At 44.9% G+C, this 27671-nt stretch overlaps 1 protein-coding gene across 1 annotated transcript in view; it reads left to right on the top strand.

Moving 5' to 3' along the window:
- LOC141476561 (netrin receptor DCC) overlaps nt 1-27671 on the top strand; it is a 581575-nt gene that overhangs the window by 524067 nt on the left and 29837 nt on the right. The window contains exons 19-24 of the mRNA XM_074165252.1: nt 748-855; nt 3382-3576; nt 9242-9274; nt 16621-16686; nt 18943-19105; nt 26103-26329. Coding sequence (XP_074021353.1) covers nt 748-855; nt 3382-3576; nt 9242-9274; nt 16621-16686; nt 18943-19105; nt 26103-26329 — 792 coding nt within the window. The remainder of the gene's footprint in view (nt 1-747; nt 856-3381; nt 3577-9241; nt 9275-16620; nt 16687-18942; nt 19106-26102; nt 26330-27671) is intronic.

Raw genomic sequence — 27671 nt, 5'->3', positions numbered from 1 at the left:
CGGGTAGGACACAGATGATGGGATGCTCGTGCCCTGTGTTCTCCATGCTGTGGTGGGATCTATACGCTCTAAATCATCGACAGCCTGTATCAAAACCAAGTAAATGATCAATGAGCTCAGCACCAATATATTTTTCCTTGCTCTTAACTGTTTTTTCATAATTGCCTATTTTTCCTTTCTCCTCCACAGTCTTAGGATGTGATTTTAAAACACCTGAGATGTTGTGCAAGAGGTCCTGGCCAGCACTAGTAAAGCAGGTTGCAAAACAGGCTCAGAAATCCAACCTTCCCTCTTTAATGCGGTGGAAATAGAAAAGCTAAGAATTTTCTGAGCTTCTATTTAATGAATATACACAATTATATTTGTTTTATGCTGGTGCTTACCTACAGATGTTCCTAATAGAGAAGCCCCAATATTATTACTGTTATTAAATGTATAGGGCTCCCAGAGCTTATTAGATATTCTTGGATTCCTTGGTGTTTTTTTAGCTGTAAGGATCAATATTAGCAGGAGGAGGATAAATCCCACCGTATCCGCACGTGGTGTTTTGTACAGTTGCCACTATTAAAATACCACTTCGAGACAAAACATACATTACGTGTTTGAAATGCGTCTGAGGACACTCATGTATGAAAGGATGTAAGGAAGCAGTAAATGCCTACTGAGAAGTTGGTGCCTCCTATGGTGTGTTAGGAATGCAAAAGAAGGGGAATAACTTCTGTTTTCTATTATTCTCACTGTTTTCAGCTCCAACCTCTGCTCCCAAGGATTTGACAGTCATTACACGGGAAGGGAAGCCCCGGGCCGTCATTGTCAGCTGGCAGCCGCCGTTGGAAGCCAATGGAAAAATTACTGGTAAACAATTACATTATCCTGTATTTTCCATTTATTTATCATTCTGATCATTTGCTGCTTCCGCTCCCTTTCTCTGTTTTGGTTTTTTCTCTTGGGTGCTATTTGGTCTGACGTTACTTTCTTTTCCTTTCATCAACCAACTTGGTCTAGGATTCAAGGCAATGGTGGAAATACAGCAAGATCTAGAACTCGGGAGATGTAAATCTCTCACTTTTAAATGCTAAGAGCAGTAATATAAGTTGAAAAATGCAGCACTCTAAGCAAAGGTTTTGTGGTACGTGCTGCTCAGCGATAATTAGAAATGACTAATAATAAGTACTTTGTTTGGCAATAATGCAATCCATAATATACATAATGATAGGTTGCTCAGTGCAGAACATAATGGGAGAACTTATTGGTAGATATTTAACTTTACAATAACAATTTAAGGCAATGATGATCAGGGGGAAAAAAAAAAAACCACCCTAATACTGACTGACAAGAACTGAACTTAATGGATGCTTCACAATGACAGATTTTATTTTCCAAAATATTGCATAGAACCTTAGTGCCTAATTAAGAAATCCATTACAAACCTTTAATGTTAATTTACTTTGAAAAATACAGTAGAGCTCCATCTGAGATTTTGCATTTAAATGATGATTTTAGGCTGTTCATAGACATCTCAGAAGCATAAAATTATTAGGAGAAATATTGTTAGTCTTCAAAGACGTGCCCGTGACGGTCCCGTGGCTACCACCGGTCGGGTCAGACCAGTTCTACAACGTATTTTTGCGTGGGCGAAAGTGTGCGTGTGTCACCATTACCGCCAGTAATCCCAGCAGAACGCTGGGAAATACCAGTGGAAGAGGAGGAACGCTCCCGAGCGCCGTCCCGTGTGAGCCATTAGCGACCAAGAGCGCGGGGTCAGGTTTTAAGAGCTCCAGCTCCACCGGCATCAGACGAGCCGTTGCGACTCACACCAGGAAAACATCCCACTTTATATTACCAGCAAAATAAGGATGTATTTCCACACGGACGTCGCCCGGCAATAACAATTCCTAGGTCAGACTTGCATAACGGTGTATAATTTCACTCTACATTATCATCAGGGCTTTACAATCCGTGACCGTGTCCGAAAGGAGGCTGTTTTGATGAAATAGCTCTGTTTACACGAACCCAATTTAGCCATTAGAGAGGAGAAACGAGCGTTCTGATGGACAAGGCACTGAAATAATGGTCCTGATTCCCCGGTGACTAAAAGACAAAATAAAATAAAAGCTTTCCTGGTTTCCAGAGTGTCAAATGAGTCCGTAGTAGCAAGTTTTATGGAGTTTTTCCATCGACAGCCGCATTCAGACGGGGTCCCCTGACGTCCAAGCTTCGTTCTTGTAGCACTTGGTGGAAGAATGACTCTCATAGGGATTATTTTTTTCACTGCATACGCGGTCAAATGTTTCTTAGAGGTATCAAGCAGAGGAAACAACTCCTTGGGGAGAGCAGGAATATCCCCAGCAACCAAATCTTCATCCCTACAAACGCTTGAGCATTGTCTTTGTGTTAGTTTGAGAAACATTTTCCTAACTTTGTATCTATTCGGACAAATGTCACGGTCAGAGAAATTGCTTTAGTAACTCCAAGCTCTAAGTAAAATCTTGTAATATAAAACAAGCAAAAAAAAAAAAACCAGAAAAACATATCACTTCCATCCAGGCACAAAGATGAAGTCCAGAAGACCCCCCTCGGGCTCGCTCCTTCGGCACGACACTTAAAACCAGACTTAGAGTGGGTTCTCTTTGTGTGACTAATTAGCCAGGGAGCCTTTCAGGAAAATAAAAAAAGAAGATATTTTCAAAATTAGGCAGAGACCGGTGTTGCAGGGCACGCTAGACTCCTGCAGCCTTGCTTACAGGATTTTTTTCTTCTTCCCGAAATTTAATTTACTGGCAAGGTAATACCTACAAACTCTTATCATCTCCTAACACCGGTACTTCTCCTGTCTATGTTCAAAAATTTTAAGTTTTATTCAGTGGTAAGTAGCTATTGTAGTACTCTTAAGTTACCAAAATTTTTAATTCTTCATTCTTTTCCCCAAAATACTTTACCCTGTAGAAAATATATGCAAAGAAATACCGTATGGCTTCCCATAAGCACCCAGTAATTGATGTGTATCATTAATGCCACTTAGTTTTATTTCAGCGCTGAAACGCTAAAGACGTAGATCATCTGGTTTATGGCAGCTCTCGGTCTAAGTGGTGCACCTGAATTTGAGAAATGTACTCATAGCAGCCTTTTAATGTGTGCTACCTATTTTTATATTTGTTAAATCTGTATTTCTTAGAGCGAGTACCATAATTGTGGGTTTGGTCTAAAAATAGGCAAATGTGTATTGACATAACGTTCCTCAAAGCTATTTTGATGGAGACCTGCCATCCCTGCTGTTAAAAAGAAAACCCTGATTTTTAAGAAATCTGAATTTTACCTGTATTTCGTAACAGAACGTTAAAATTTGATGGCAGCACTAACCGAGAGACTGTGTTTATTCAGCTTACATCCTCTTCTATACGTTGGACAAGAACGCTCCCATCGATGACTGGATGATGGAGTCCATCAGCGGCGACCGCCTCACCCACCAGATCATGGACCTCAACCTGGACACCGTCTACTACTTCCGAATCCAAGCTCGCAACGCCAAGGGAGTGGGACCCCTCTCCGATCCTGTTTTCTTCCGGACTCTGAAAGGTTTGGATCTGTGTCGTCTGGATATTAATGATACATAGGATTTTCTAGTGCCTCGGTGGGAGCTTTGCAATTAATTCCATGTCAGCCAGAATAGATCTTACTACTTGAAACTACTAGTGAGAGATAAAAGCAAAATGCTACATACTGTAGTTGACAAAAGTAAACCACATAATGAGGCAGAAACTGTATTTTTAAATTCAATCAACTGGAGGAAAGCTCTCTTGACACCACCTAACTTTCTACCGTGGGTAAATAAAGCTAATTGGATTTGACTGGATTTCTCTGGGGAGGTCCCTTTTCATTTTGGATCCTCCGGTGACGGTAGGAACCTGTAATGACTCACTCCTATCAACAGAGCAGGCATGGAAAATTCTGATTAAAAACCTCCGCAAACCGAGACGCAACTTGCCTTTGCGCGGGGAAAGTTGTGCCAGATATTTTCTCAGTGTCTGTTATTAACAGACTAATTAATACTTGATCCTTCTCCCTTAGTGACCAGGGAAAAGGGAGGAGGCAAAACGGGGGGACCCATATGTTTCTTTTCGGCTGATATTTCGGCTCCGATGTGTTTAGGAAAGCAAAGGACAGCGCTTGTATCAGACTCAATTTCAAATGAACATGGAGAGAGATTCCTCTTCTCTCTTCCCCCCTGCCTGACGTGATCTACCCAGAAATTAGGAGTTAGGAAGATGTAAGCAATATTACCTTGAGTGGGAAGCGAGGTGCTTGCCGCAGCTCTGCTCCTTATATTTTAACTGCCACTCATTCGTTTGCACAAAGGTATGAAATGACTTTTACAAAGAGAGGTAATTAATGAAAAACTCAAGTGACATAAACAGCGAACCTGTTCCGGGAAAGAAGCGTGGCGTATGAGGGAGCACGTTACCGCCGCGTCTTCTCCAGAGAAAATCCAGGGATTTGGGTAGAAAAATAACATCTTGGCAGAAGGTAATTGAAACTGGATGGGCCTGAAAAGTCACGACTGGAGGGAAATTAGGGAAATTCAGGCTCAAGCCTGTGCCTGAGAGGCTTGGAATTAGCACTCACACTCAACCCTCATTTTAATCAGTTCTAAGCGACTTCATTTCCCGCGAGCTGTACAAAAGCCAAGTGGAGTGATGGGGGAGAAGGGGCGGCACCTCGTTCCCTTTGGGGGACCTGCGTGGTTGGTTGGTGAGAGCTTGTGTTTGAGTGGGTTTTTCAGCAAACCTGCATGTGAATCACGAATTTTTCTGCTGGGGGAACTCCATTTTCAGCCCTTGAGGAAGGCTCTGGATGAATGAGGCGGTGTCCTCGGCAGCCCTGGCAGAGAGCTCGCCCTCTTGGCTCCACTGGTACCAGTATCTCTCAAACACGCTCTCCACCAGTCAAGCTGGGAGGGAAGAGCCTCATACAACAATTTTCATGAATTAGCGTGAGTCAGGGAAAAAAAAAAAAAAAAAAGAAATTATATCAATTTATCCTGAGCTTATCACTGCCTGCCCAGGTTTGCGGGACTTAGTTGTCCAAGTCGTGTTCCGCTTGGGATGAATTATTGGTGAGATCTTGATTATTCACTCGCCACGAAAGGGGGAGAGATAGCGCTTTGCGGGTGCTTCATCTCCATCAGGCCGATGGTGCCAACTTAATTTCATGCTCACGATTTGTGCCAAGCAGAGGAAGTCTATTAGACTGAGTTTCAGATGAGTCAAGGCATCAAAATATAATAACCGCAGACTAATGAGATATGAAAAGATACAGAGAGCCAGATAGCGAACTAAACCGAGAGATTAATGCACTTGATATCACCTACTTTGTAATGTTTACACAAAGTACCATAAAACTCATTTGGGAAATGAATTCTAGATCAGACAGCATCAACAGATACCGAAAAGATGAATTTATACATTTGTTACATCTTGTAATAGCCTACAAGGACTATGTCTAATACCCTGCCATGAATACTTAATGATACCCACCCTAAATATGTCATGTTCAATACTATTCAACCGGTTTTATAACAAATCTATCCCTACACTTGAGGTGAAAAGACTTTCTGAAGTCTTGAGTGCGTTCTGAATTACGCAAAAAAAAATGTTGGTTTCCTGCCCTTAATGATAATTAACAGAAGATGTGTACGTGCCATACGGTGACGTGCCCTGATGGCGAATCTGTGTCCTGATCAGAGGGAGTTTTACCCCACGAGGAACGGAACAAGCATCAAAGATCCGCTAAGTCGCACCCCCCCACACCCCCTTCTCCTTTCATATATTTTAGAGCACATAAAGCTCCTCCGAGGAAAGCGAGCCATTCCTTGTGTTGTAATCGTGACATGAGCGTTCGTAGCCTTCTTGTGGCCAAGAAGGCCAGTAGCATCCTGGGGGGCATCAGGAAGAGTGTGGCCAGCAGGTGGAAGGAGGTCATCCTCCCCCTCTGCTCTGCCCTCGGGAGGCCTCATCTGGAGCACTGGGTCCAGTTCTGGGCTCCCCAGTTCAAGAAGGACAGGCAACTGCTGGAGAGGGGACAGCAGAGGGCTACAAAGATGCTGAGGGGCCTGGAGCATCTCTCTGATGAGGAAAGGCTGAGGGACTTGAGTCTTTTGAGTCTGGAGAAGAGAAGCCTGAGGGGGGATCTGATGGATGCCTATAAATACTTCAAGGGTGGGTGTCAGGAGGATGGGGCCAGTCTTTTTTCAGTGGTGCCCAGGGACAGGACAAGAGGAAGCGGGCACAAACTTGAACGTAGGAAGTTTCATCTCAACATTTAGAGGAACTTCTTTCCTGTGAGGGTGTCAGAGCCCTGGCAGAGGCTGCCCAGGGAGGTGGTGGAGTCTCCTTCTCTGGAGACATTCAAACCCCACCTGGCCACGTTCCTGTGGGACCTGCTCTGGGTGGCCCTGCTTTGGCAGGGGGTTGGCCTAGATGATCTCCAGAGGTCCCTTCCAACCCCATATCATTCTGTGATTCTGTGAAGCAACTTCCCTTCATTAATGAAAACGTAGTGACCTGTGAGAAGGAGCTGTGTCTCGCAGTAAATAACCCCACCACGGAGCAATGAGTTTACGTTCTTCCGCCTCGGCTCCGCTGATGATAATATACAGGCAAATAGGCAAATCCTTAGCTTGTGTAAATTGTCCTTACACCGGGAACTTCAATCACTCTATGACTGTTTCCATCACTCGAGGAGCTGCTGCTTTTATGCTCCAACCACATTAAATTTATCACTTAAAGCATGAAAGATCTGATACACTCTTAGGGACCTGGAATAGAAGGATAAAATGTGACTGGACATCCCACCTTTTCCTTTTTTAATATCATTTAGGCCAAAATTTGGGGTCGTTACTAGGATTTTTTCCTACTCCTTAGGGTGTCTGGATGACTTCAGTAAATTTTATGTATACATATATAAGTGGATGTGAAAGAGAAGCAGAGAGTGCCCGAATATTATTCATATCTTGCAGCTTTTCGCAGTAGATTTTCATGGGATTTCCCCTGACCTTGAATTCCAGCTCTGGATGTTCCACTACTTTCATGGCATATACGTTTCCAGAAATCCATTAAGTGGCAGAAGTTAATAAATAGTCTGAAATTTGGTTGTTTCAACGCCCGTTGAAACGTGACGACTGGTGGATGAATGAACCGGTGACAGGCAGGAAGGAGGATTTCCTCAATCTCTTCCATAACTCATCAGTGATTTTTTTTTTCCCCACACACACTCCCCCCCCAATCTATCGCAGAAACATGGCTAAATGTGCTTATTCTTACAGCCCTACCTGCTCTGGCTTCCAGCCAGCGTTTCCAAACAGACCTTCCCTGTGTGCTGAGCTCCTTTAATTAGGGAAAATTAAAGCGGAGCGTTGCGCTCGATGGGAGTCAGGCAAAACGGTGTATCAAGACGTACGGCCTGGAAAAAGTTGCCTGTTAACGCACCTATAGGCATAATGTGAAGCCCGGATAAAACACCGGCTCGGATGTGGTTTTACAGGGAGGAGTGGAAAAGGGGAGAGATGGAGAGGAAGGTCATGGGCCGACTCTCTGATATTCCCTAAGATCAGCAAGGAAAACTCTCCCCGGCCTTTCCACAGGCCACCAGATTAAAAATTCCCACTCTACCATTTCTACGAGAGCCCTGAATCCGCAGATGACACCGTTTCCCCCCCCCCCTCATCCCCCCCACCACCACCTTTTTTGGCAGGGATGCTGTGGGGCAGCATTTCTAGCCCTGCAGTGCCCTCTAATGCTTCCTTGGCGGCGTGGTCCATCACCGGCGCATCCCAGTTCATAACCGGCACCAACCAGGGACCCCCGGTCACCCACCCCGGGCAGGGGCTTCACCATCTCCATCACCTGGAGAAGGCAGCAAACGCTGAGCGGGGCCAGGGCAGCATCTTAAATGTCATCAGCGCTTGGATGGAGGTAACTTTAGCCGCGAGGAAGGATTCCTGTTTTCCTGGATATATTTGTCCCAAGGGAAAGGTGATAATCCAGGTAGGGCCAGGTGGGGAAGCACAGGCTCAGGGATATCTCCAAAGTTTGAGGGCAACGTGCTCCACAAGCCCCCTCTTCTTCTCTACATCCACGTCAAAAAGCCTGAGAGGGGGGAAATAAAATATTACCTGAGGGTTTAGGGGTCATTGGAGGAGCTTTTCCCCCCCTCTTCCCCAGCCATGGAGCTCGTAGATGTGTCTGCAAATGTTATTTTTTTAACATTTATAGGGAAATCATTGCTGGTTCGGTACCTCCTTTTGTTCCTAGCGGGATGCCACGGTGCGGAGGAGGTTTTGTCGTGATTTTGGGAGCAGGGCGCTGGGCACCTGCAGGCAGCGGTGATTTGACTTCCAGATTCATCTTCCACATCCAAATCACTTCTTCCCCACCCACCCACCCCCCTCCAATTTCCTGTGCTTAAGGTTCTTGCATAATTTATTAAGCAGAGGAACTGGTTAATGCTTTCCGATGGTATCTACTTAGGAATCCGAGGAAAGTTGAATTCCCTCGGCCATATCGTAAATAGTCAGAAGTTGTAGCCGTGCAGGGAGGCTTTTAATATATCTATTGAATTTTGAAGCCTTGTCTTGGTGCACTTCAGATCGTGCTGTCTTTGAATGGTTATTATGCAAAAACATGTAAATAGTTTTAAAGCCCTTTGTAAAAAAAAAAGCTGAAACGATGATAATATAAGTCAGGGCTGAGCTTTCAACGTGTAGGTGATTTGACTGTAATTATTCAAAGGAGCTGCGTGTCTCTCTCTCTCTCTCTTTCCCTCCTTGCTTAATTAAACGTCCCAGATCATATTGAAAAAAAAAAAAAGAGAATGAAAAAAAGGTTTCACAATTGGAAGAACTTGGTGAAAATATCTGATATAAGGGGTGGTTCGACCCATCTTGGGAGTTGAAGAGCATCTGGATGATGTTCGTATGGTTTTGATTCAGGCAGTGCTGCAGGAGCAGGGAGGGGGACTCGATGGTCCCTATGGGTGCCTTCCACCTGGAAATGTTCCGTGATTCCATGATTCTGTGTTTGTCCCCTCAGTTCTCCAGGATCTCTGGGAAAAGGGGGACGGTAAACCCCCTCCTGCTCCTCCTGCGCCGTGCGGGACGGCCGCGTCGCGCCACCCCGCTAACGTGATGTGTCACCTCGCCAGCGAGGAGCTGTCAGCCTCTAATGACATTGTCTCTTTCTTGCAGCCGAGCACCCTGACAAGATGGCTAATGACCAAGGTAGGGTGCCCTCGATCTGTCACCTTCGCTGCCGGGGCCTCGGGGACGCGCCGGGGAGGGGGCGGGGGGGCACGCTTCTCACCTGGGCCGCGCACCTGATGAGGCAGACGCTGTGGCGCGATAATTAATCTTGTTAATGAAGTTCTGCTCGGCTGAGGCTGCTGCTTTGATGGGGAAGATGTAAATTTTCGGGAGAGGAAATTGTTTTGTCTCTTTTCTGAAGGACCAATTAAAATGTCAAGCTTCTTTGTACGAAATAAATTTTGAGTCTCTCTGCCGCGCTTCTGAATAATTCACATTAAGTATAATTAAGCTCAGCATAATTTCCCGGCTCCTCTTGCACCCTTCTGTGGGTTAGAGAGTAAAGTTCAAAAAGCCTCGCAGAGAGAAATCATAAATCATCTTTTCTGTTTAATAATAGCAAAGTTTAGTCAACTTTTCAAGGCATTATCATTACGTTTCCCAAATATGAATATATCTCTGATAGAGTCGCAATTCCTCTGCTCCAATCTCCTTTGGAATACTCGTGCAGGCTGTTGCTAGGATATTTTTCCCTTTTTTTTTTTTTTTTTAACTTCAGGCCTGTTTATTCCGAAGTATTTCTTTCAATTACAGCGAGAGCATCGTACATTTATGTGCCGTCTGCCCAGGGAGACACTCACGGTGACGTTTGGACAACTCGGACCTGGTCTTGGGAGCTTTATTTGGATTTGAGCTCTCACTTCCCGCTGCTTTAAAAGGCAGAGCGAGATGCAAAAGCGTACGATTTGCTGAAAGAAGTATCCAAATTATAAAATTAAAAGCTCGTTTGGCTGGGTACGATTTTTTTGCACCACGGCACACACAAATTGAAAATGTCAGGTTTGAATAGATAAAAAACTATTTTTAAAGGGTAAAAGCGGTAGGCGACAAAAGAAGCCCCGAAAGTAAATCGTCAGGATGTTTTGCTCGAATTTGCCCTTAAAATGTTTTCAGACAGGTTTGGGAAACCCGGGAGAGGCTTCAGCACAGGGTAGCACCTGGTAAGAAGGACTGAAAAAGGGTCAAGTTCAGTTTTAGAAAGAAAAATGGGAAGAGGGAAAGAAAAAAAGGGCTGGATGGAAAGTGGAGTTTGTGGTTTAGTTCTTCGCTGAGTACATCTCTCTGTTTCAGCATAACTACCTGGTTGGGTGGCCATAGCGTGGTGCTGCTTAACGGACCCCAAAATACCACGGAACAAGAGAGTTCTGGGTCGCTTTCCTTTTGTGCATCGTGTTCCTCTGGGAATTCTGTGCCCCTTGCTAGGGGAAACCTGTCACCAGAATAATTCGTCGTTGTTGCACAGCCCCAAGAGGGTTTGCAACCTATTTAGTGAACGATAGTCCGTATAGACTTTAAATCGGGAAAGATTTCGGCCGCTCTGGTGTAACTACTTGCAGTGAGATGTCTGGCTGACGTGTATCCCCGGGGCGGTAACTTGGTGTTGGCATCGCAGCCGTAGCCCGGGAATTCCCGACGGATTTGGGGATGGTGGGGTTTTCTGGGTTGGTTTGAGTCAGCTTACAAAATTGAAATGAGATTTATTTGTCTTTAACAGACAGCGTGAATTAAAGGCAGAAACCCCAAGTGCATAAAGACTGTCTTTTATGTGGGTAGTTGAAATACACAACAGTTTTGTTCTTTAGTGTATAAGGAGGAGAAATTCTCTGCTTTTTGTTATATCTCCTGTAGGCTTGTTGATATCTGAATCCAGTTCCCATTTTTTTCATCCTCAAAGATGAATTCTAATCAGACGAAGTTGATTAGAATTGCATTTCCTTGATCTTTAGGCAGCTGTGTTAAAGAGAAGTTCATGGGGCCGGGTCTCACCGTAACCGTACTCCAAGCACAAGCTTTAAGAGAAAGTCAAAAGTTTCTACAAGCTCATTTGCCTTAGAAATTATCAAAGCTAATTCTTTAATCATCCTGAACCAACGCCTGCTGAAGTCAGTGGGAGCCTTTTAAATTACTCTGTGCTTTGGACAAGGCCTTTAGGGCCATCTCTGCCACAAATGCAATTCTTATTGAGTGACGTGAATTAACTCTGGTGGGTCCATCTGTCTCTAATGCCGGCTCCTGGTTCCTGAGTTCGGGAAGCAAAATTCATTTACGTGGCAAAAAAGCACCAATGTTGGAGGCTGTGGGACCCATGAGGGGGTTTGGGCAGAGACACCAAGGTTTCAGGACATGAGGAGATGGGAACGGGTCCAGAGGAGGCCATGGAGATGCTGGGAGGGCTGGAGCCCCTCTGCTGTGAGGACAGGCTGAGAGAGTTGGGGGGTTCAGCCTGGAGAAGAGAAGGCTCTGGGGAGAACTTAGAGCCCCTTCCAGTCCCTAAAGGGCCCAGGTTGCCCAGAGAAGCTGTGGCTGCCCCATCCCTGGAGGGGTTGAAGGCCAGGTTGGATGGGACTTTGAGCAACGTGGTCTGGTGGGAGGTGTCCCTGCCCAGGGCAGGGGGTGGCACTGGATGACCCTTAAGGTCCCTTCCAACCCAAACCATTCTATGATTCTCTGAGATGGAGCTTTGATTTGAAGATTGCAGATGTGGGGTCAGCTAGAAGGGACAGTAAAACTTCTGCCATCTTTCAGTGCAAAAAAAAAAAAAAAAAGAAGATGGAGAGGAGAGTTTGGCGAGAACCTCAAAGGTTTCTTGGTCAGATGTGCTCCCTGTTGTATCAACTCCTTGGGAGAGCAGAGACCAGCCACTGCAAGAAGGGGCTACGGTGGCAAAGAGGAAGGAGGCAGGAGATACCTCCATTACTTTATTCTTGCCCATGAGCGATGGACAGAGTAGAGCCCATCCCTTCTCATCTCATTCCATCCCAGCTTTGGTCAGCAACTCTCTGCCAGAGAATGAGAAGTCCTGTTGATGAAATGCAAATAACCCTCCCAACAGGGTGCAAACACTGTTACCCAAAGGGCAAAAGGAGGAGCATCGGCGTCTGGAGAATCAAATCTTGGATTTCCTAAGGAAAGCCTTAAACTTCAAGTGTTGTCCAAGCTCGTAAATGTGTCCCCTTCCTTTCACATTTATATTTTGCATATATGCAACTGGTAGAGCAGGGCATATGCAAAGGTAGTAGAAATGGTAATATAAAAGCAGGAATAAAATCACAGTTTCTGATGCTGAAGAGAGAATTTTTGTCACAAAGCTGATGTCCGTGGGACAAGGCCAGCTGCTTTCGGATGAGTTGTTGTAGAGGCTTCCTGGAGTCTTAAAAAACTCTGTTTATGGTTTTCATCCAAAATACACGGGAGCAAATTGGGCAAAGAAGAGATTAATTCTTTGTGGTTTATCTTGCCCCAATTTCCATTTGATAAAACAAATTCTTTAGTCCATATTTTGACAATATAGGACTTGTCAACAGTTATGTGTTGCCATCGAAATTAAATCTCTGCAGGAGCAAAAAAAAGCCAGTTTCTGCCTTCGGACTCCAAATGTTTTTTAACATCCCCTGTAAATGTTGATAAAAGGAAACATACACAGTTTTGAACAAATGTTTCTCCTTATCTTGGGAAATTTCAATACGTTTTGTTGTTCAGTTGTTTTCTGAAAATGTACCTCCCGTGAAATGGGTCATATGATCTAGATAAATTCATATAGCACTGTGGAATACAGGTATGATTTTTGTATATATGAAATTACTCTTTTTAAACCATAAACTGGATATTTCTAAGTTCAGATTTAATGTTTAGTGCCATGGTGAGGCCAGTTGGAGGTCTCCTCTTCCCATACCCAGAGCAGGGCTGGTGACCATACCCATCCTCCACAAAAAGCCCATGGAGAAGACCATGCAAGACAGACATCCAGCAGGTTGAGGGAGGTGATTCTGCTCCTCTACTCCACTCTTGTGAGACCCCACACGGAGTACTGTGTCCAGCTTTGGAGTCCTCAGCACAAGAAGGACATGGAGCTGTTGGAACAAGTCCAGAGGAGGCCATGAAGATGCTGGGAGGGCTGGAGCCCCTCTGCTGTGAGGACAGGCTGAGAGAGTTGGGGGGGTTCAGCCTGGAGAAGAGAAGGCTCTGGGGAGACCTTAGAGCCCCTTCCAGTCCCTCAAGGGGCTCCAGGAAAGCTGGGGAGGGACTCTTGATCAGGGAGGGGAGCCATAGGAGGAGGGGGAAGGGTTTGACACTGAAAGAGGGGAGATTGAGATGAGATCTGGGGAAGAACTTCTTTGCTGTGAGGGTGGTGAGAGCCTGGCCCAGGTTGCCCAGAGAAGCTGTGGCTGCCCCATCCCTGGAGGGGTTCAAGGCCAGGTTGGAGGGGGCTTTGAGCAACGTGGTCTGGTGGGAGGTGTCCCTGCCCAGGGCAGGGTGGCTGGAACTGGATGATCTTTAAGTTCCCTTCCAACCCGAACTATTCTGTGATTCTGTGATTTCCGAATCCCGAGGAAAACAGTGCTCTCCATTGTTTTGCATCCAATCCAGTGGCACGTGGAAGCTTTTCAAGTGATGCTGGGGGACTTTGTGTCTCCTGAAGAGAGGATGAACTGGTGCTTGACCAGGCTGGTCATGCCTGGAGTTTGTCTTGTAGCCGTTCAACCTTCGCCGTGTTGGATTATCGCAGGCGCGTTGCTGTTTGCTCCTTTTTCTGCATATTCCTTCATGCTTGAAAACGGCTCCGGGAACATCCAGAGCCTGATATCAGCCCCGAAACAGTCACATCGTCTCAGACTGTGACTGCAGAAGGCATCAATTTTGCCTTTTTTTTTCTCTATTAAAGCTTTTTGATGGCTCCGGGCTTTGGGTTCTGAAGCTATTTTGCAAACTCTGAGCGTAGCAGGAGTGAAGGGATGAGCAGGTCAGATCTTTTTCAAAGAGCTGCTTCCTAAACAAATAATGCAGCGGTCCGGAACGCTCTGCGCCGGAGAAAAGAAATAAGAACTATCCCATTTTATCATAATAACCCCTTCTGGGGAAAAAAAAAAGCCTTTTAAACTCTGTCGTCTGGCTGTGTTTACCAAGCAGGTGTAGGAACTCTTTCTTAGGGTCCAGAAAATGGAAGGCATCTCAGAAGGCAAGGCATGTTTGAAATTTAAGGAAGATTTAAAGAAGATGTTGAAAGAACATTTAAAGAAGACGATTTGAAGAGATTTAAAGAAGAAATTTAAAGAAGCTTCCCGCACCTTGGTTGTGTTTGCCGCGATGCTGAGACATAGTTGAGACAACCACCTCCGGGTGGACCTGAACCAGGACAAGGAAGTCAACAGGGGATGCGGTATCTGTTCACCTCATCTTGCATTCCTGCAGCATTATTATTTTTTTTTTGTTTTGACAATCTTGCATTTGCAAACAGTAAAGATATTGAAGATGGAGATATAGTGGAAGTATGCGGGTTCACTTAATTAGATTATTCTAAAGGCAGTTGGAACCTGGAGCCTTGAAACCGAATGAAGGAATAGGCTGGAATTAGCACTGCTCTTGCCCATCATTTGAGGTTTTTTAAAGGGAAGTAAAACCTAAATTTAGAAATGATAGAAATGATTCATGGAGGGGTGTTGGCTTAGAACAGAGCATGGATAATCCTTAGGGGTTTAAGCCCTACCTTCTCTTTACCATATAAAACCTTACAGTGCATCAGAGATTGACCTCCCATCTCCAAAGTGCTTAGATTTCCACGTTTATCCAAATATTGAATAATGTTTTTATATGTCTTGATAGCAGAACAGAGCCAAATCAGCATCAATTCGATCTTGGTTATCCCTTACAAACAACTGCTGTTGAAATAGTGGTTTTTAAGTGTTATTTGAGTTCTTGTCTCTTACCAGTGAAAATGCCATCTCCAGGTGCCAGTCACCGTATCGGAGCCAGAAATGAAATGGGCGGCTGTTTACACAAATATTTTTGTAGCAAAAATGTCTTGTATAATGCCTTGAAAAGTGCTGTTACGTTAATTTAAAAAGTACTAAACTTCAGAGGCGGGTTAGTTTTTTTAAATCTCTGATATTCTGGCTAAATTTTCCACTGTGTTGGGCTCCCACTAAGATGTTTCATTGTGGGCTAAACATAAAAAATAGTCACATTTAGCAATCTCCCATGGAGATACCCGGTTTCCTAAGCACAATATAACCCCGGGGTCGTATTCGCTGTGGGTAGGACTGGTTTAGAGCGTCATCTGGGTAAACAGAATTACTCTGTACCTTAAATTTGTCTCTATTTTGTCTGCTTTGGCAGCGAAACGTTTTGCACCCTTGCTTTCTTGGGATCGAGTTGTTGTAGCTGTGCAATTCCATTGATTGAAAAGATGATTACGTTGAAGTCTCTTCTGATGATAATCAGCTGCCATTTATTTAGGGCCATTCGTCACCAAATGCTTTGCAAATTGGTAGACAAAATTAAGCACGGGAATTTCTTCGCAATCCACAGAAATACAACTGCCTCTGGAGAGGAACGTGGCAGTTGTTTAAGAGCACACAGTGGCAACAAACAACTGCAGGAAAGTGAGAAAACGGGGTTTTTTGGCTTAATCTGCCAAAAGATCTGCTGTGGACTTTGCTCGCTCCCATAGCAGTAGAGACAAAGAGGGGCTTGGTAGGACTTGACCGACCTTTGTGATTCTCCTTCTGTCGGTCGTGAGGAAGGAGGGATGCTCTTGGCAGGAACATGGACACACCAACACGGCTCTTTAGCCCAAAGCTGATAAATAAGAAAAAATAAAGCAGAGGAAAAGGTGAACACCTCGAATTTTACTGTATTAATTTGGAGTGCAAATGTTTCCTCAGCAGCCAAAACATTTTTGGAGTAACAATCGTATCCCTTCTTTTTTCTTTCTTTTGTTTTTGACATCAGGCTTAGAAAAAAGGCCATATTTTTGTAAAAAACCAAGCAGTTGTGGAGTTGTTATTTTCCCAGCTGTGTTCTCACAAGTGGGGAAATGAATGAATTAAAGAAAGCTTGCTTAATCGTGGTGGAAAGGCAGATGGAGAACGTGCCTGCGATTTTCCATACGGCACCGTCCCTCTGCCGCAATTCCAGCCCTTTGCTTGCACAAGCCGCTGTCTGAATTACTCCCCGTCACCCGTGGAGGGGACACAGACGGATGCTGCCGTCCCACCTTCGTTTGTCACTCTAACGAGCACATCTGGAGGAAGTCGGGGGTGGGGGGAGAACCAACAGAAGGAGGCAAGCTGCTCAAAGGGCTGAAATTCAGCTCGATTCCAAAGCCTGCTTTGATGACAGATTTTCCCCGGCACATATGGGATGGCTTTCCCTGCGCTGTTTGATGGTTTAAACGCTGTCAGACAGGTGCTGTCTCAAGCAACAAACTTGATTTTTCTGATTTCCCTGTCACGACGCGTCCTGATGCATTTGTTTTCTGCCAACAGGTCGTCATGGGGATGGTTCCTACTGGCCGGTGGACACCAACATGATAGACAGGAGCAGCCTCAACGGTAAATACAGGCTCCCTTCAGCCATTCTCCATAACTAAGTGCACTTTTGGTGATAACCTCCTGCGTTTCTTCTCTTTATTGCTCTCTCGTTCCTTTCTCTCACGGCTTGGAGGCCACCCAACGTGCCCACAGGTCGCACGGGCGCTGTTTTATAGGGAAGAGTTATCTCGGCTGTTGAAAATCCCATCCATGTGCAAAATACCTGCTGCAAACGAGATAGTAGTTTTAACGGGAAACTTTAACAAAAAATAGGGTGAGGACACCGGATATTCTGTTTTGGCTTTCTCAAAGCTCATCCCCAAACTACCCATCAGGTTTCCAGCTGGTGCAGTTCTCCCAAAAGTATGTCCCATGCCAAGAGATGTTGTAGATCGTATCTCAGGCCGTGGGAACGCCTCTAAAAACAATAACAGCTTAAAAAGAATTTCAAAATGCACTTTACGTTATTATATTTCAATTTAAGCTTTCTGCAGAAAATACAATTTCCTAAAATTAATCAATCCTGCCCTAAACTAGGGAGAAGTGAGAGGAAACCCCGTGGATTAACAAGAATTAACTGAACCTAATCAGTGCCAGCTGGGGTGTAGATCCACCATCAATAACTTCTTATTCCAGACCCCGTCTCCGTTACCTAATGAAGCAGCAGCGTCTGACGTTATTGAATGAAACGACAGACAGGATTCCCTCAAATGCGGTATCAAGCGAGGTTTGAAAGTACAAAATAATTACGAGGCGCAGAGCTGATTAAGTCAGGCTGATTGGTTTCCTCGGCCAAGATGAGGAGGGAATCCAAAATTTTATTACCTTGTCGGTCCTTCGCTGCGGCCAACGCACCTCTGTTGTGTGCTTTATTTAGCCTTTTCTCCTGCTCTTTGTAGTAGTTCATCATAATTACAGGAAAATTGACTTTTGAGGAATAAAGAGAGCTTCCAGGGACTTCAGTAAAGGGTAGGGAGTGAAAACTTACTTGTTTTTGTTAATAGCTGCTGCATTTTATGTGGTATATTCCTTCAATGAAATGAAGAAGAAAGCAAACCCCCAAACCTTTGGGATTTCTGTACTAGACCATTGTCATGCCGAAAGGATGGCACGCGCAGCAGCTTGTCTTACTCAGTTGCCTGCAAAAAAGCTATGAGAAAAGGGCAAATCATTTAAATAGCGTAAGTAGTTAAGTAAAGAAAGGATATTAGGGCAGAAAACCAAGGCAGAATATTACAACGAAATTACACCTATCGCCCACTAAAATTGTTATTTGGAAAGATTTCTCCTTTTTTCCTTCTCCATTCAGTTGTACTAAAGGCAAAATGAGATGCCAGGCAAATATTACTCAGTTTATACGTGGGAGCTTGTGGGGATGATGTGAAAAGTCTCGAGTTGCTTTTCTTATGGAATCTCAGATAGGCTATAGCACAGCTCTTCCCTTTGCATCCCATTGCACCGAATATTTAGGGGTTTTTTCCAAGCTTAAGTGGAAAGAGAGTTCGGGGTTTGTAATTCTATAAGGTTGCCTGAGCAGACAGAGCAAAAATATTGCTCACTGTTTTGTGCCAGGGTCTGTAACGTATGACCCAATGCTGCGTTGGGCATTATCCAACAAGATAATAAAAATATAACGTGCTATTCCCCATGCAATTGGAAAAAAAATTGTCAAAAGCAAGGGATTGGTACTTGAAGTGGGTTTGACTGGGACTTGATGGTAGAAATGATGCTATTTTCAGTCCCCGTCTTGCTGCTGCTCTGAAACTGAGGAAACTCATCACTTTAGAAGATTGAGCCCCCAACCTGCTCGAGTTCTAGCAATAAATGAAATATAATGTGATGGGAGACTGACCGGGGGGTGAATGCACTTACTGACAAATGAATCGGGCATTCAGGTTGGCTGATAACATAAGATACGTATTTCCCTGTAAATACCGAGAAATAGGGGCCATAAAGGAAAAAATCCATAGTCCCTGTATTTCCATTTTCAGCTGATAATAGCAAAAATGAGCCGAGAGTTATTGACTCCCAACATCAGGTTATTAACACCCAGAAAGTGCGAAGTCGTTACTGCTTAAATATTTTCCAGTTTGCTGTGTCCCTGAAATGCAGCGAGACATAAATTTCAGCTCTTTATGGTGCCCTTCTTCACCCTCCGGCTGCTTTTTCGGAGCAATTCGTGCCACCTTGATGTGTTTTATTTCATGGGTGGCTCCTAAAGAGGGAGGGGAGCGAATCCGGCTCTAATTATCCCCTTGTTGTCTTGTCTCCTTTCAGAGCCTCCTATCGGGCAGATGCACCCTCCCCACGGCAGCGTGACGCCCCAGAAGAACAGCAACCTTCTGGTCATCATCGTCGTCACCGTCGGCGTCATCACCGTGGTGGTGGTGGCGGTGGTGGCCGTCATCTGCACCAGGCGCTCCTCGGCACAGCAGAGGAAGTACGTTCTGGAATCACGGGGTGGGAGGGAAAAGCGGTGATGCCCAGCTTCAAAAATGGGCAATGACATTCCTAGAGAGGTAGGGGTGTGGGACTGAACTGCATTTTGGGGCTCCCTTTTTTGGTTTTGGAGGTGTCACTCGTTGCCGGTGAGTGGAAGATGTCCCCTGTCCCCCAGGCTGCAGGGTAAGCCACGGAGAATAAGTACCCCTGGCATGGCGAGCCTCAAAAAAATAAGCCTGCCATGCACAGCTGTTGATATTGCCAAGTATAATTCAGACACAGGAAAGAATCGATTCCATCGATTTAAAGGAAAAAAAAAAAAAAGTCGTCTTTTCTGTCCTTGGCGATGCTGTCAGAGTTTTTTGAGATCCACAGAGAGTTCTGCTCGCTCACTCACCTTGGGGAGGGCGTTACCCACTCCAAAAGTCTTCGGTGAAAAGCATCAACAGCTCTTTCTCCAGATAATTCTCATATACTTGGAAAAAAAAAAAAAAAAACCCAGTCTATAGAAAATTACGGGAAAAAAAATCTTTAGGCTTCTTCTGAACAGGTAAAAAAGGGCAGCAGCCTAAAGCACAAGGCTTTTTTTCAGTCTTTATGAGAAACGAGGTGTGGAGTCAATGGGTTTGAACCGGAGCTGGGTTGGATGCATTTAATGCATTGACGATTACGATAATATTATTTTGCTATTAATTCACTGTATTGTTACACTATTGGGAAAGACTGGACACGAGGAAGGGAAGTTTCATCATAGTTTGCCCACAAGAACGATAAACGTTTGCACTAAGGGCGGGACACGTTATTACACTGATTTGCACTAACGCTAAAAAAAAAAAGGGTGGGACGGTGAAAGCGGGGATGGTTGGGGGGGCCAAAGAGCTCCCCAGTTTGCTGAAATCAGCTGTTGGAGTGTTTTACAGGGGGAAGTGCTTTCTCTCAAGATGGATATTTGAGGGTAGATTTTTTTTTTTTTTTTTTCTTTTTAAAATAAGAAAGCTCTCATTTAGGCAGAAAAGTAACGTCCCGTCCTTTCAGGAGCCCTGGGGTAGTTGAATGATGAACTGATTTGAAAATCTGCTTCTATTGTGAGTCTGAGCACCTGAAAATCAGGCCATCATGTGAAGGCAACGGAAATTCTTCTGTTGAATAGAGTTTAGTGAATCGAGGCTGAACCTCTCTTGAGCTTCTAGCAGGGAAAAGGGAATTACAAGAGAGAGAAACAAACAGATTCCTCTGTCCAGAATTAGGTGTCTAAAACTGAAATATCCGAGTTTGACTCTGTAGCTTCTGGGGAGGAGCAAGAATATTCAAAGAATCATTCATCTTATCCTAAGACATTGGAAGATTTGCCACCTGAAGATGCTTATTGCTGTCCAGTGGTTAAAAAACCGTGAAGCTGGGTTTGGATTTGCTGTTTAACTTCCAAATGTCTATACAAGTTGTCCCGACCAAACTGTTTCCGCACTGAAAGTAGGGAAAAAAAAAATAAATAGAGCAATAAAAATTAAACAAGGGATCTTAAATTTAGCACAACAGGAAAAATGCTGAATTTCCTCAAAACGGAGGGGTTTGGTGGGAATGACTTTCTTTCTGACCTGCCTGGAGAGATGCACGCTGTGACACAAAGATTCAGGCTTTTCTTGGCAGCTGGTTCTTAGTTTAAAATCACCGCGGAAGGAGTGCACTAAGGGTAAAGGCCGAGTCTCGTTGGATAATGCATCATGTGTCCTTCCCCGGAGCAAAAATTTGGAGGTGATGGAATAATCTCCTGTAAGCCTTCAGTGGAGGAAAGTCATATTTCTTAAGTTAATTAAAACTTGGCTGAGCAAAGCACAATAAAGCATATTGTACAGAACAAGCTGGGACTGACCTAGGTGGCTTCGAAGGTATTTTCCGTCTCAGCCATCTAGGGAAGAGTGAAATATCAGCCACTCAAACCCTGTGACAATTGGACGCCAGGAAAAAATGGGGCAGAAAAATGTGAGTAAAAGATCTGGGTGCAATAACTTACCCGGTTGTGCGTAAGGGGAAGGTCCGGCTCCTGCAGTAATTGAGATTCATACCCTCACCGTAATTACATCTTCTGCAGCACGAGCTGCTCGCTGCCCTGCGCTGGCGGTGTCTGTTGTGTCACCGAGGAAGGATGATGGGGCCACCCATCAGCTCCGTCCTTCAGTGCAGGTCAGTTTAGAGCTTAAGCTTAGAGAAGATGAATCCCAGTTGAATCTTAAAATAAGGGAAAGTACAACTTTTTGCATATTTAAGCCGTTAAAAATGAATCAGAGAATCACAGAATGGTTTGGGTTGGAAGGGACCTTAAAGACCATCTAGTTCCAACCCCCAGCCATGGGCAGGGACACCTCCCGCCAGACCAGGTTGCTCAAAGCATGGTCTTGAACAAGTGCCCAACCAATTATTGTACTGGGCGGGAGAGTGGTGTGAAAAGAGACTACAAATAATAAGCTAAGACTAGTTTAAGTCCTGTTATAAGTAATAGGGATGTATCAGTGCACGTTTCGGAAAGCTTGGGGGAGCCAAAATCATGGAATCATAGAATGGTTTGGGTTGGAGGGGTCCTTAAAGACCATCTAGTTCGAACTCCCTGCCCTGTGCAGGGACACCTCCCTCTAGACCAGGTATCAATTAATCTCAAACTAACGAGGAATGAGCTGGCAGCCATTAAAGAGCCTCCGTATTTCACTGCTGTGTTCCCTGGAGATGCTCCTTGGGTCCTCCACGCTGATGTAGCTCATTTGTGGTGGCCTCAGCCCCATCTCTTGCATGGTGGCGTGAGGATGAAGAAGACTATGAGGCCAGGTGGTAGAAGAGATACGTACTGCTTTCAGCTTTTCAGGATGGCTGGCAGGGAATAGAGAGACCAAAAAGAAGTAATTTTTGAGCTGTAAACACTGGGGGAGATTTTCTGGAGAAAAAAAATAGATTTATATTCTTCTTTGGTTTTTCTTTTTGTACAGGAGCTCTGTACCACTTGAATTTCCTTTAATACAGCCCAAAAGGCGAAACGTGCATTTTTGCCAGGGTAAAGAGCAAAAAATATAAAATATTAACTCATGCGTCAGAAGGTTAATTAAGGTGAAGCAACGCTGGCATTTATTGTTGAGTGTCTTCAAAGTGCTTTGTGAGCAGCAGCGCAGGAGGCTCAGGGTTCCTGCGGGAGGTGATTATGGCTTATGGGGCCTTTGCTTCTGTGTCCTGTCTCCAAAAACTGCCCCCGCTCCATCAGAAAATGACATTGGGCCGGGTCTGGATGGTTACCCACATGGTTTTTTTTTTTTTTTTTACAAGAAAAAATTCATTTTGCCCAGGAGGGCATTTATTTCTGAGCTCTTCCGATAGAGACATCTTCAACTGTTGTTAAAAAAATAAGCTGGGCTGGGTTGTTACAACCTTAAGTGTTTCCTTTGGGGTAACGTTAACTGTAAAATGAAGGCAACGAGGAGTAATCTCACTCTGGAGAATCTGAAAAAATTATCCCGTGTAGCACGTGGATATTGTGCGGAGCTCTGCGTAACGGCTGGAATCACTGTCCTGGCGTGGTGTGCTGGAAACTCTTAAGACCAGACAACGAGGAAGAGTTTCCTCTCCGGCGAGTTTATTTATTTTGAAAGTAGGGCTTAAATTCTGCTGTCGTTATTCAAGATTCCATGACCGCCAGCTGTATTTTAAGGGCAGAGCCGAACTCTGGTTTTATATCCATCCTTAGGAAAAAAAAATATATATATCATTATGGTAGGCGAGCTGGATGCGTTTCATGTAGTAAAATAATGAAATAATAACAACAACAGAAACGCTGCCATCGGAGATCAGGTTTTCAATTCCAAACTCCTTCCCTTCCCAATCCCCCGCTCCGGTTAGAAAATGGGTAAGGGACTAAATTTGAATCCTGCCGTAAATCTCAGTGCAGCTTTGGGGTTTCCCTTGCTGCAGCGGAGCTTGGAAGCTGCCGTCGGAGCTTTTATGGTTGTCTCCTGTAGATACAACGTGCTCGTCTGGTGCAGCAAAGATCCTGCCTCCCCCCTTGAAATCAAAGGTGGGTGCATTTGCAGAAGCCGAACCTCAACCTTTGCATCGCGTAAACGCAATGTTCCAGGGGAGGATTTCTTTTCCTTTGTTATCGATGACCTTTTCGCGGGCGCTCCTGGCTGGGATTCCGTTTGCCACTCCCGGGCTGTCAGGACATCATAGGATGTATATCCTACACCAGGATACATAGGGTGTATCATCAGCAAGTTCGCAGATGACACCAAGCTAAGCAGGAGTGTTGATTCCCAGGAGGATAGGGAAGCTCTACAGAGAGACCTAGATAGATCGGATCATTGGGCCAACATCAATGGCATGAGTTTCAACAAGGGCAAGTGCCAGGTTCTGCACTTGGGCCACAATAACCCCGTGCATTGCTACAGGCTTGGGGAAGTGTGGCTGGAGCTGCCTGGAAGAAAGAGACCTGGGGGTTCTGATTGACAAGCGGCTGAATATGAGCCGGCAGTGTGCCCAGGTGGCCAAGAAAGCCAACGGCATCCTGGCTTGTATTAGAAATAGCGTGACCAGCAGAAGCAGGGAGGTGATTGTGCCCCTGTACTCAGCACTGGTGAGGCCACACCTCGAGTATTGTGTCCAGTTTTGGGCACCTCAATCCAAGAGAGATATGGAGGTGCTGGAGCGAGTGCAGAGGGCAGCGAAGCTGGTGAAGGGCCTGGGGAATAAATCTTATGAAGAGCGGTTGAAGGAGCTGGGACTGTTTAGTCTGAGGAAGAGGAGGCTGAGGGGAGACCTCATCACTCTCTACAACTACTTGAAAGGACCCTGTAGAGAGGTTGGTGCTGGTCTCTTCTCACAGGTAATTAATGACAGAACGAGAGGGAATGGCTTCAAGCTCCAGCAGGGTAGGTTTAGACTGAACATTAGGAAAGAATTTTTCACAGAAAGAGTGGTCGGGCATTGGAACAGGCTGCCCAGGGAGGGGGTTGAGTCACCATCCCTGGATGTGTTTAAGAGCCGTTTAGATGTGGTGTTGGGGGATATGATATAGGGGAGAACTTTGTAGAGTAGGGTAGATGGTTGGACTCGATGATCCCAAGGGTCTCTTCCAACCTGGATGATTCTATGATTCTATGACATCGATAATTCGTGAGAAAAAAACACAACGCAAAACAAGCCAGGTCATTGCATATATATTTTTTTTTTTATATATATTTTTTTTAATGGTATCATTGCTGTGGCGGTTTTGTTGCTCTGGTTGGAATGACACATTCATTATAGCCCCCTATTTGCAGCTGTGTATAAAATTACTTTGGGGCTAAAATTTCTCCAAGCCCGGAGAAATGAATTCTTCTCAATCCAAAGCGACAAAAAAACCTGCTGTATCCCGAAGTGAAGAAAGCAATTCCTTGTTTAGAACCAAAATGATGGTCTTTCGTTTGAACGACACAGAACAACTTAAAACTTTTTTAACTTCAGGCTTTAAGGTTTGAAGGAAAGGGCTAGTAATTATTTTTGTAGGTGTTAATCAGGGTGGTGCTGGGGGCTGTGCAAGAAAGTGTTAAAGGACTGTCTTTATTCTTGCTCTTTGAAATGCCATCATTTTAAATAATTAAGTTTTGGCAATTAGAAAATAACAGACTAACCATAGGAAATATTTATAACCCGAGGCCAACAGCCAGAATTATTAGGGGCTATAAAGAAAACTCTCTGAACGACCCCGGCCTCGCCTCCGCCTCTTAAGTTTCCAGATCACATTTTAATATTAATATTTTGACCCTTGAGGAGCGTTTTGGGGTGTCGACCAGTCAAAGGACGTAGAACAGTTTCTGCCTTTAATGGTGGCGGTGTGAGGACTGGGACATTTCTGCTGGAGTAAGAAGTGGTGGCCGTCAGCTCCTGGGGCTGAGACGGGGCCGTGCCCTCGGTGGCATTTTCAATCATAGGATGTGTTTGTTCTTTCTCTTGAAAGCAAAAATACACCCGTCTCTCGCTTTCTAGACCAGGCGGAGAAAATTTAGCAAAGAACAGAAATTGATTCAAACCGTTGGAGTTTCTTAAAGTTTAGCATTTCCTCAAGCTTTTTTTTTTTTTCCCTCAGGGAAAATAACCCCGTGGCACCTTCTGCGAGACTGCCCGGAGGGTGTTTTTCTGAGCACACCTCCAGAAATGATACCCGCCGTGCGAGTCCTAGGGATGCCAGAGGGAGGTTTTGCTGGGCTTTCCGTGGATTCGGGAAAGAGCCTTCCCTTCAGGAGAGGCACTGTGGTGTTTTGGGGAGAGCGTATAATGGGGGTAACGAGTAGCCGAGAGCACTCAGAGCCCCTGGAAATCAAGGTTCCCTCCTAAAAGTGCACATGAATTTGAAAATATTCTGCAGCTTTTTTTCTCTATCACAAGTATTTCTATTTTCCACTTGGGACAGGAATAGTCCCTTCCTTTCACAAAGTACTTTGAGATGTACAAAGGAAAAATCAAGGGGTAAAAGTACTTTTGGATTATTGAGCAAAACAATAAGCCAGAAACACTCCTGTCTTTTCTTTAGACTAGAAAAAAAAAAAGTGTAAAAATACTGCTTTAGTGGGTATTTAAAGAAATACAAGATAAGCTGCACGCAGTTACGGAAGGGATAGGATGCGCGTAGCTCGGCAGACATGGGCTCAGCGGTTCTCCGTCGCTGTTTGTAGACGGAGGCATTCCACAAGCGCTGCTCTTCCCAACATGAAACTGGCCGCTTCCCTTCTCTTCCAGGAAAAGTGGTTTTCCCCAATTTCTACATTAATTAGTGCAAAAAATGAGCCACTCTGCTGAGCCCCAGCCCACCCCCTGGAGCAAGCTCCAGGAAGCGTAGGACCATACCAAGATAACCACTGTCCCTTGAAGGACACAACCAGAGGGGTTCCTTAGAGAGACACCAATGACGAGACATCATTTTTTTGGTCTTGTAAAGGAGAAAAACATTCTTAACTGATAGCTTTGGTCCTTCTTTGCTGCAGGAAGCGTGCGACTCACAGCGCTGGTAAAAGGAAGGGCAGCCAGAAGGACCTGAGACCCCCCGATCTGTGGATACACCACGAGGAGATGGAAATGAAGAACATCGAGAAGCCAGCGGGCTCGGACCCCGCGGGAAGGGACTCCCCGATGCAGAGCTGCCAGGACATCACTCCCGTCAGCCACAGCCAGTCGGAAACGCAGCTGGGCAGCAAGAGCACCCCACAACCTGGTGAGGGGCTCCGAGGGCAGGACAGACACAGATTGGATGGATTTCACTTGTAGATTTGGGGAAATTGGGAGTCGTAGAATCATAGAATTGTCCAGGTTGGAAGAGACCTTTAAGATCATCTAGTCCAACCCTCAACCTAACTCTGACAAAAACCATCACCAAACCATGTCACTATCATAGAATGGTTTGGGTTGGAAGAGACCTTCAAAGGTCGTCTGGTCCAACCCTATTCCGTGTACTCCCATTTTCTTTCGTGTCCATCCCCAGCCTATGAATTTTCTTTAAATTAATTCGATACTGGTGGTTAGTGACCTTAGCCCAGCACGAGGAGTCTCTAACTGAGACCAGATCCTGGAGGAGACTGGAAGAGTTGACAGCTCTGCTATGGGTGCCGGGAGAGATGTTCCCAGATAATTTTTGCAGTGGTTTCAGACTGAGGGAAAACCCATCATATTTGATTTTCACACCATTCTAATTTTTTAACTTCAGGAATTCAACTGGAAGTCAGATGTTATTGGATTTGCGTACCGTGCTAAGAAAGAGAGGAAAAAGTAATCAGGGGGAAAAAAACCAAATGAAAAATGGAGGAGAGGGAGAACATGATTGAGGAAGAAGGTCGGGTGCATCACCAGGAGCAGAATTGGGGCCAGGGAGGCTGAGAAAATTTACAGATACGAGGAAAGAAATTCTGTAAGAAAAATGTGGTTTCAGTGAAGTTTCCTCCTCCTTTTTTTAACCTCAGTGCACACAGCACATCACAGGTTTCACTTTAGCTGATAACATTTTTTCCACAAAAATAGTAGAAAAAGTGGTGGTGGGTACGGGGGAGGGACAGAGGGTAAAACACAGCACAGAAAGCGGAAAACACAAACATTTTTGTCTTGAGTTCCTCATGAACACATCGTTTGGGGGGGGGCGGAGTGAAATAATTCCAGGATATCAGAATATAAGTAATGAAGGGCACTTTTTCAGGTGTTTCTGAAGTTCTTGCCCCTTTTCCGTAGTTCCTGTTCTTGCAAGGAAAAAAAAAAAAAAAAAAAATTAAAAAGGAGCAGTTTTCAAATTTCTAAATGGATCTAATTTCCTATTTTGGGGCTGAGAGTTTGCTGTTTGTGAAGATAATTGTGAGAATGATTTTTATTGGTTTTAATACAAAGATCCTCGTTACATTAGACATTGGGAAGACGTAACCAGAAGGCTCCCTCTGCCTATAGAGTGGTTGCAGATGATCAAAAGAGCCGATCCAGGGCCCAGAAAGATCAATGCGAGAGCTCCATTGATCGCAGGGGGGTTTGCAATCGAGCGCCTGGTAGGAAGCCATCACAGCATATGAGCAAGTTAA

This window comes from Numenius arquata, chromosome W, assembly GCF_964106895.1.
Source record: "Numenius arquata chromosome W, bNumArq3.hap1.1, whole genome shotgun sequence".
Taxonomy (NCBI): domain Eukaryota; kingdom Metazoa; phylum Chordata; class Aves; order Charadriiformes; family Scolopacidae; genus Numenius; species Numenius arquata.
The sequence above is the reverse complement of the archived record's forward strand: the minus strand, read 5'-3'. Positions and strand labels throughout refer to the sequence as shown.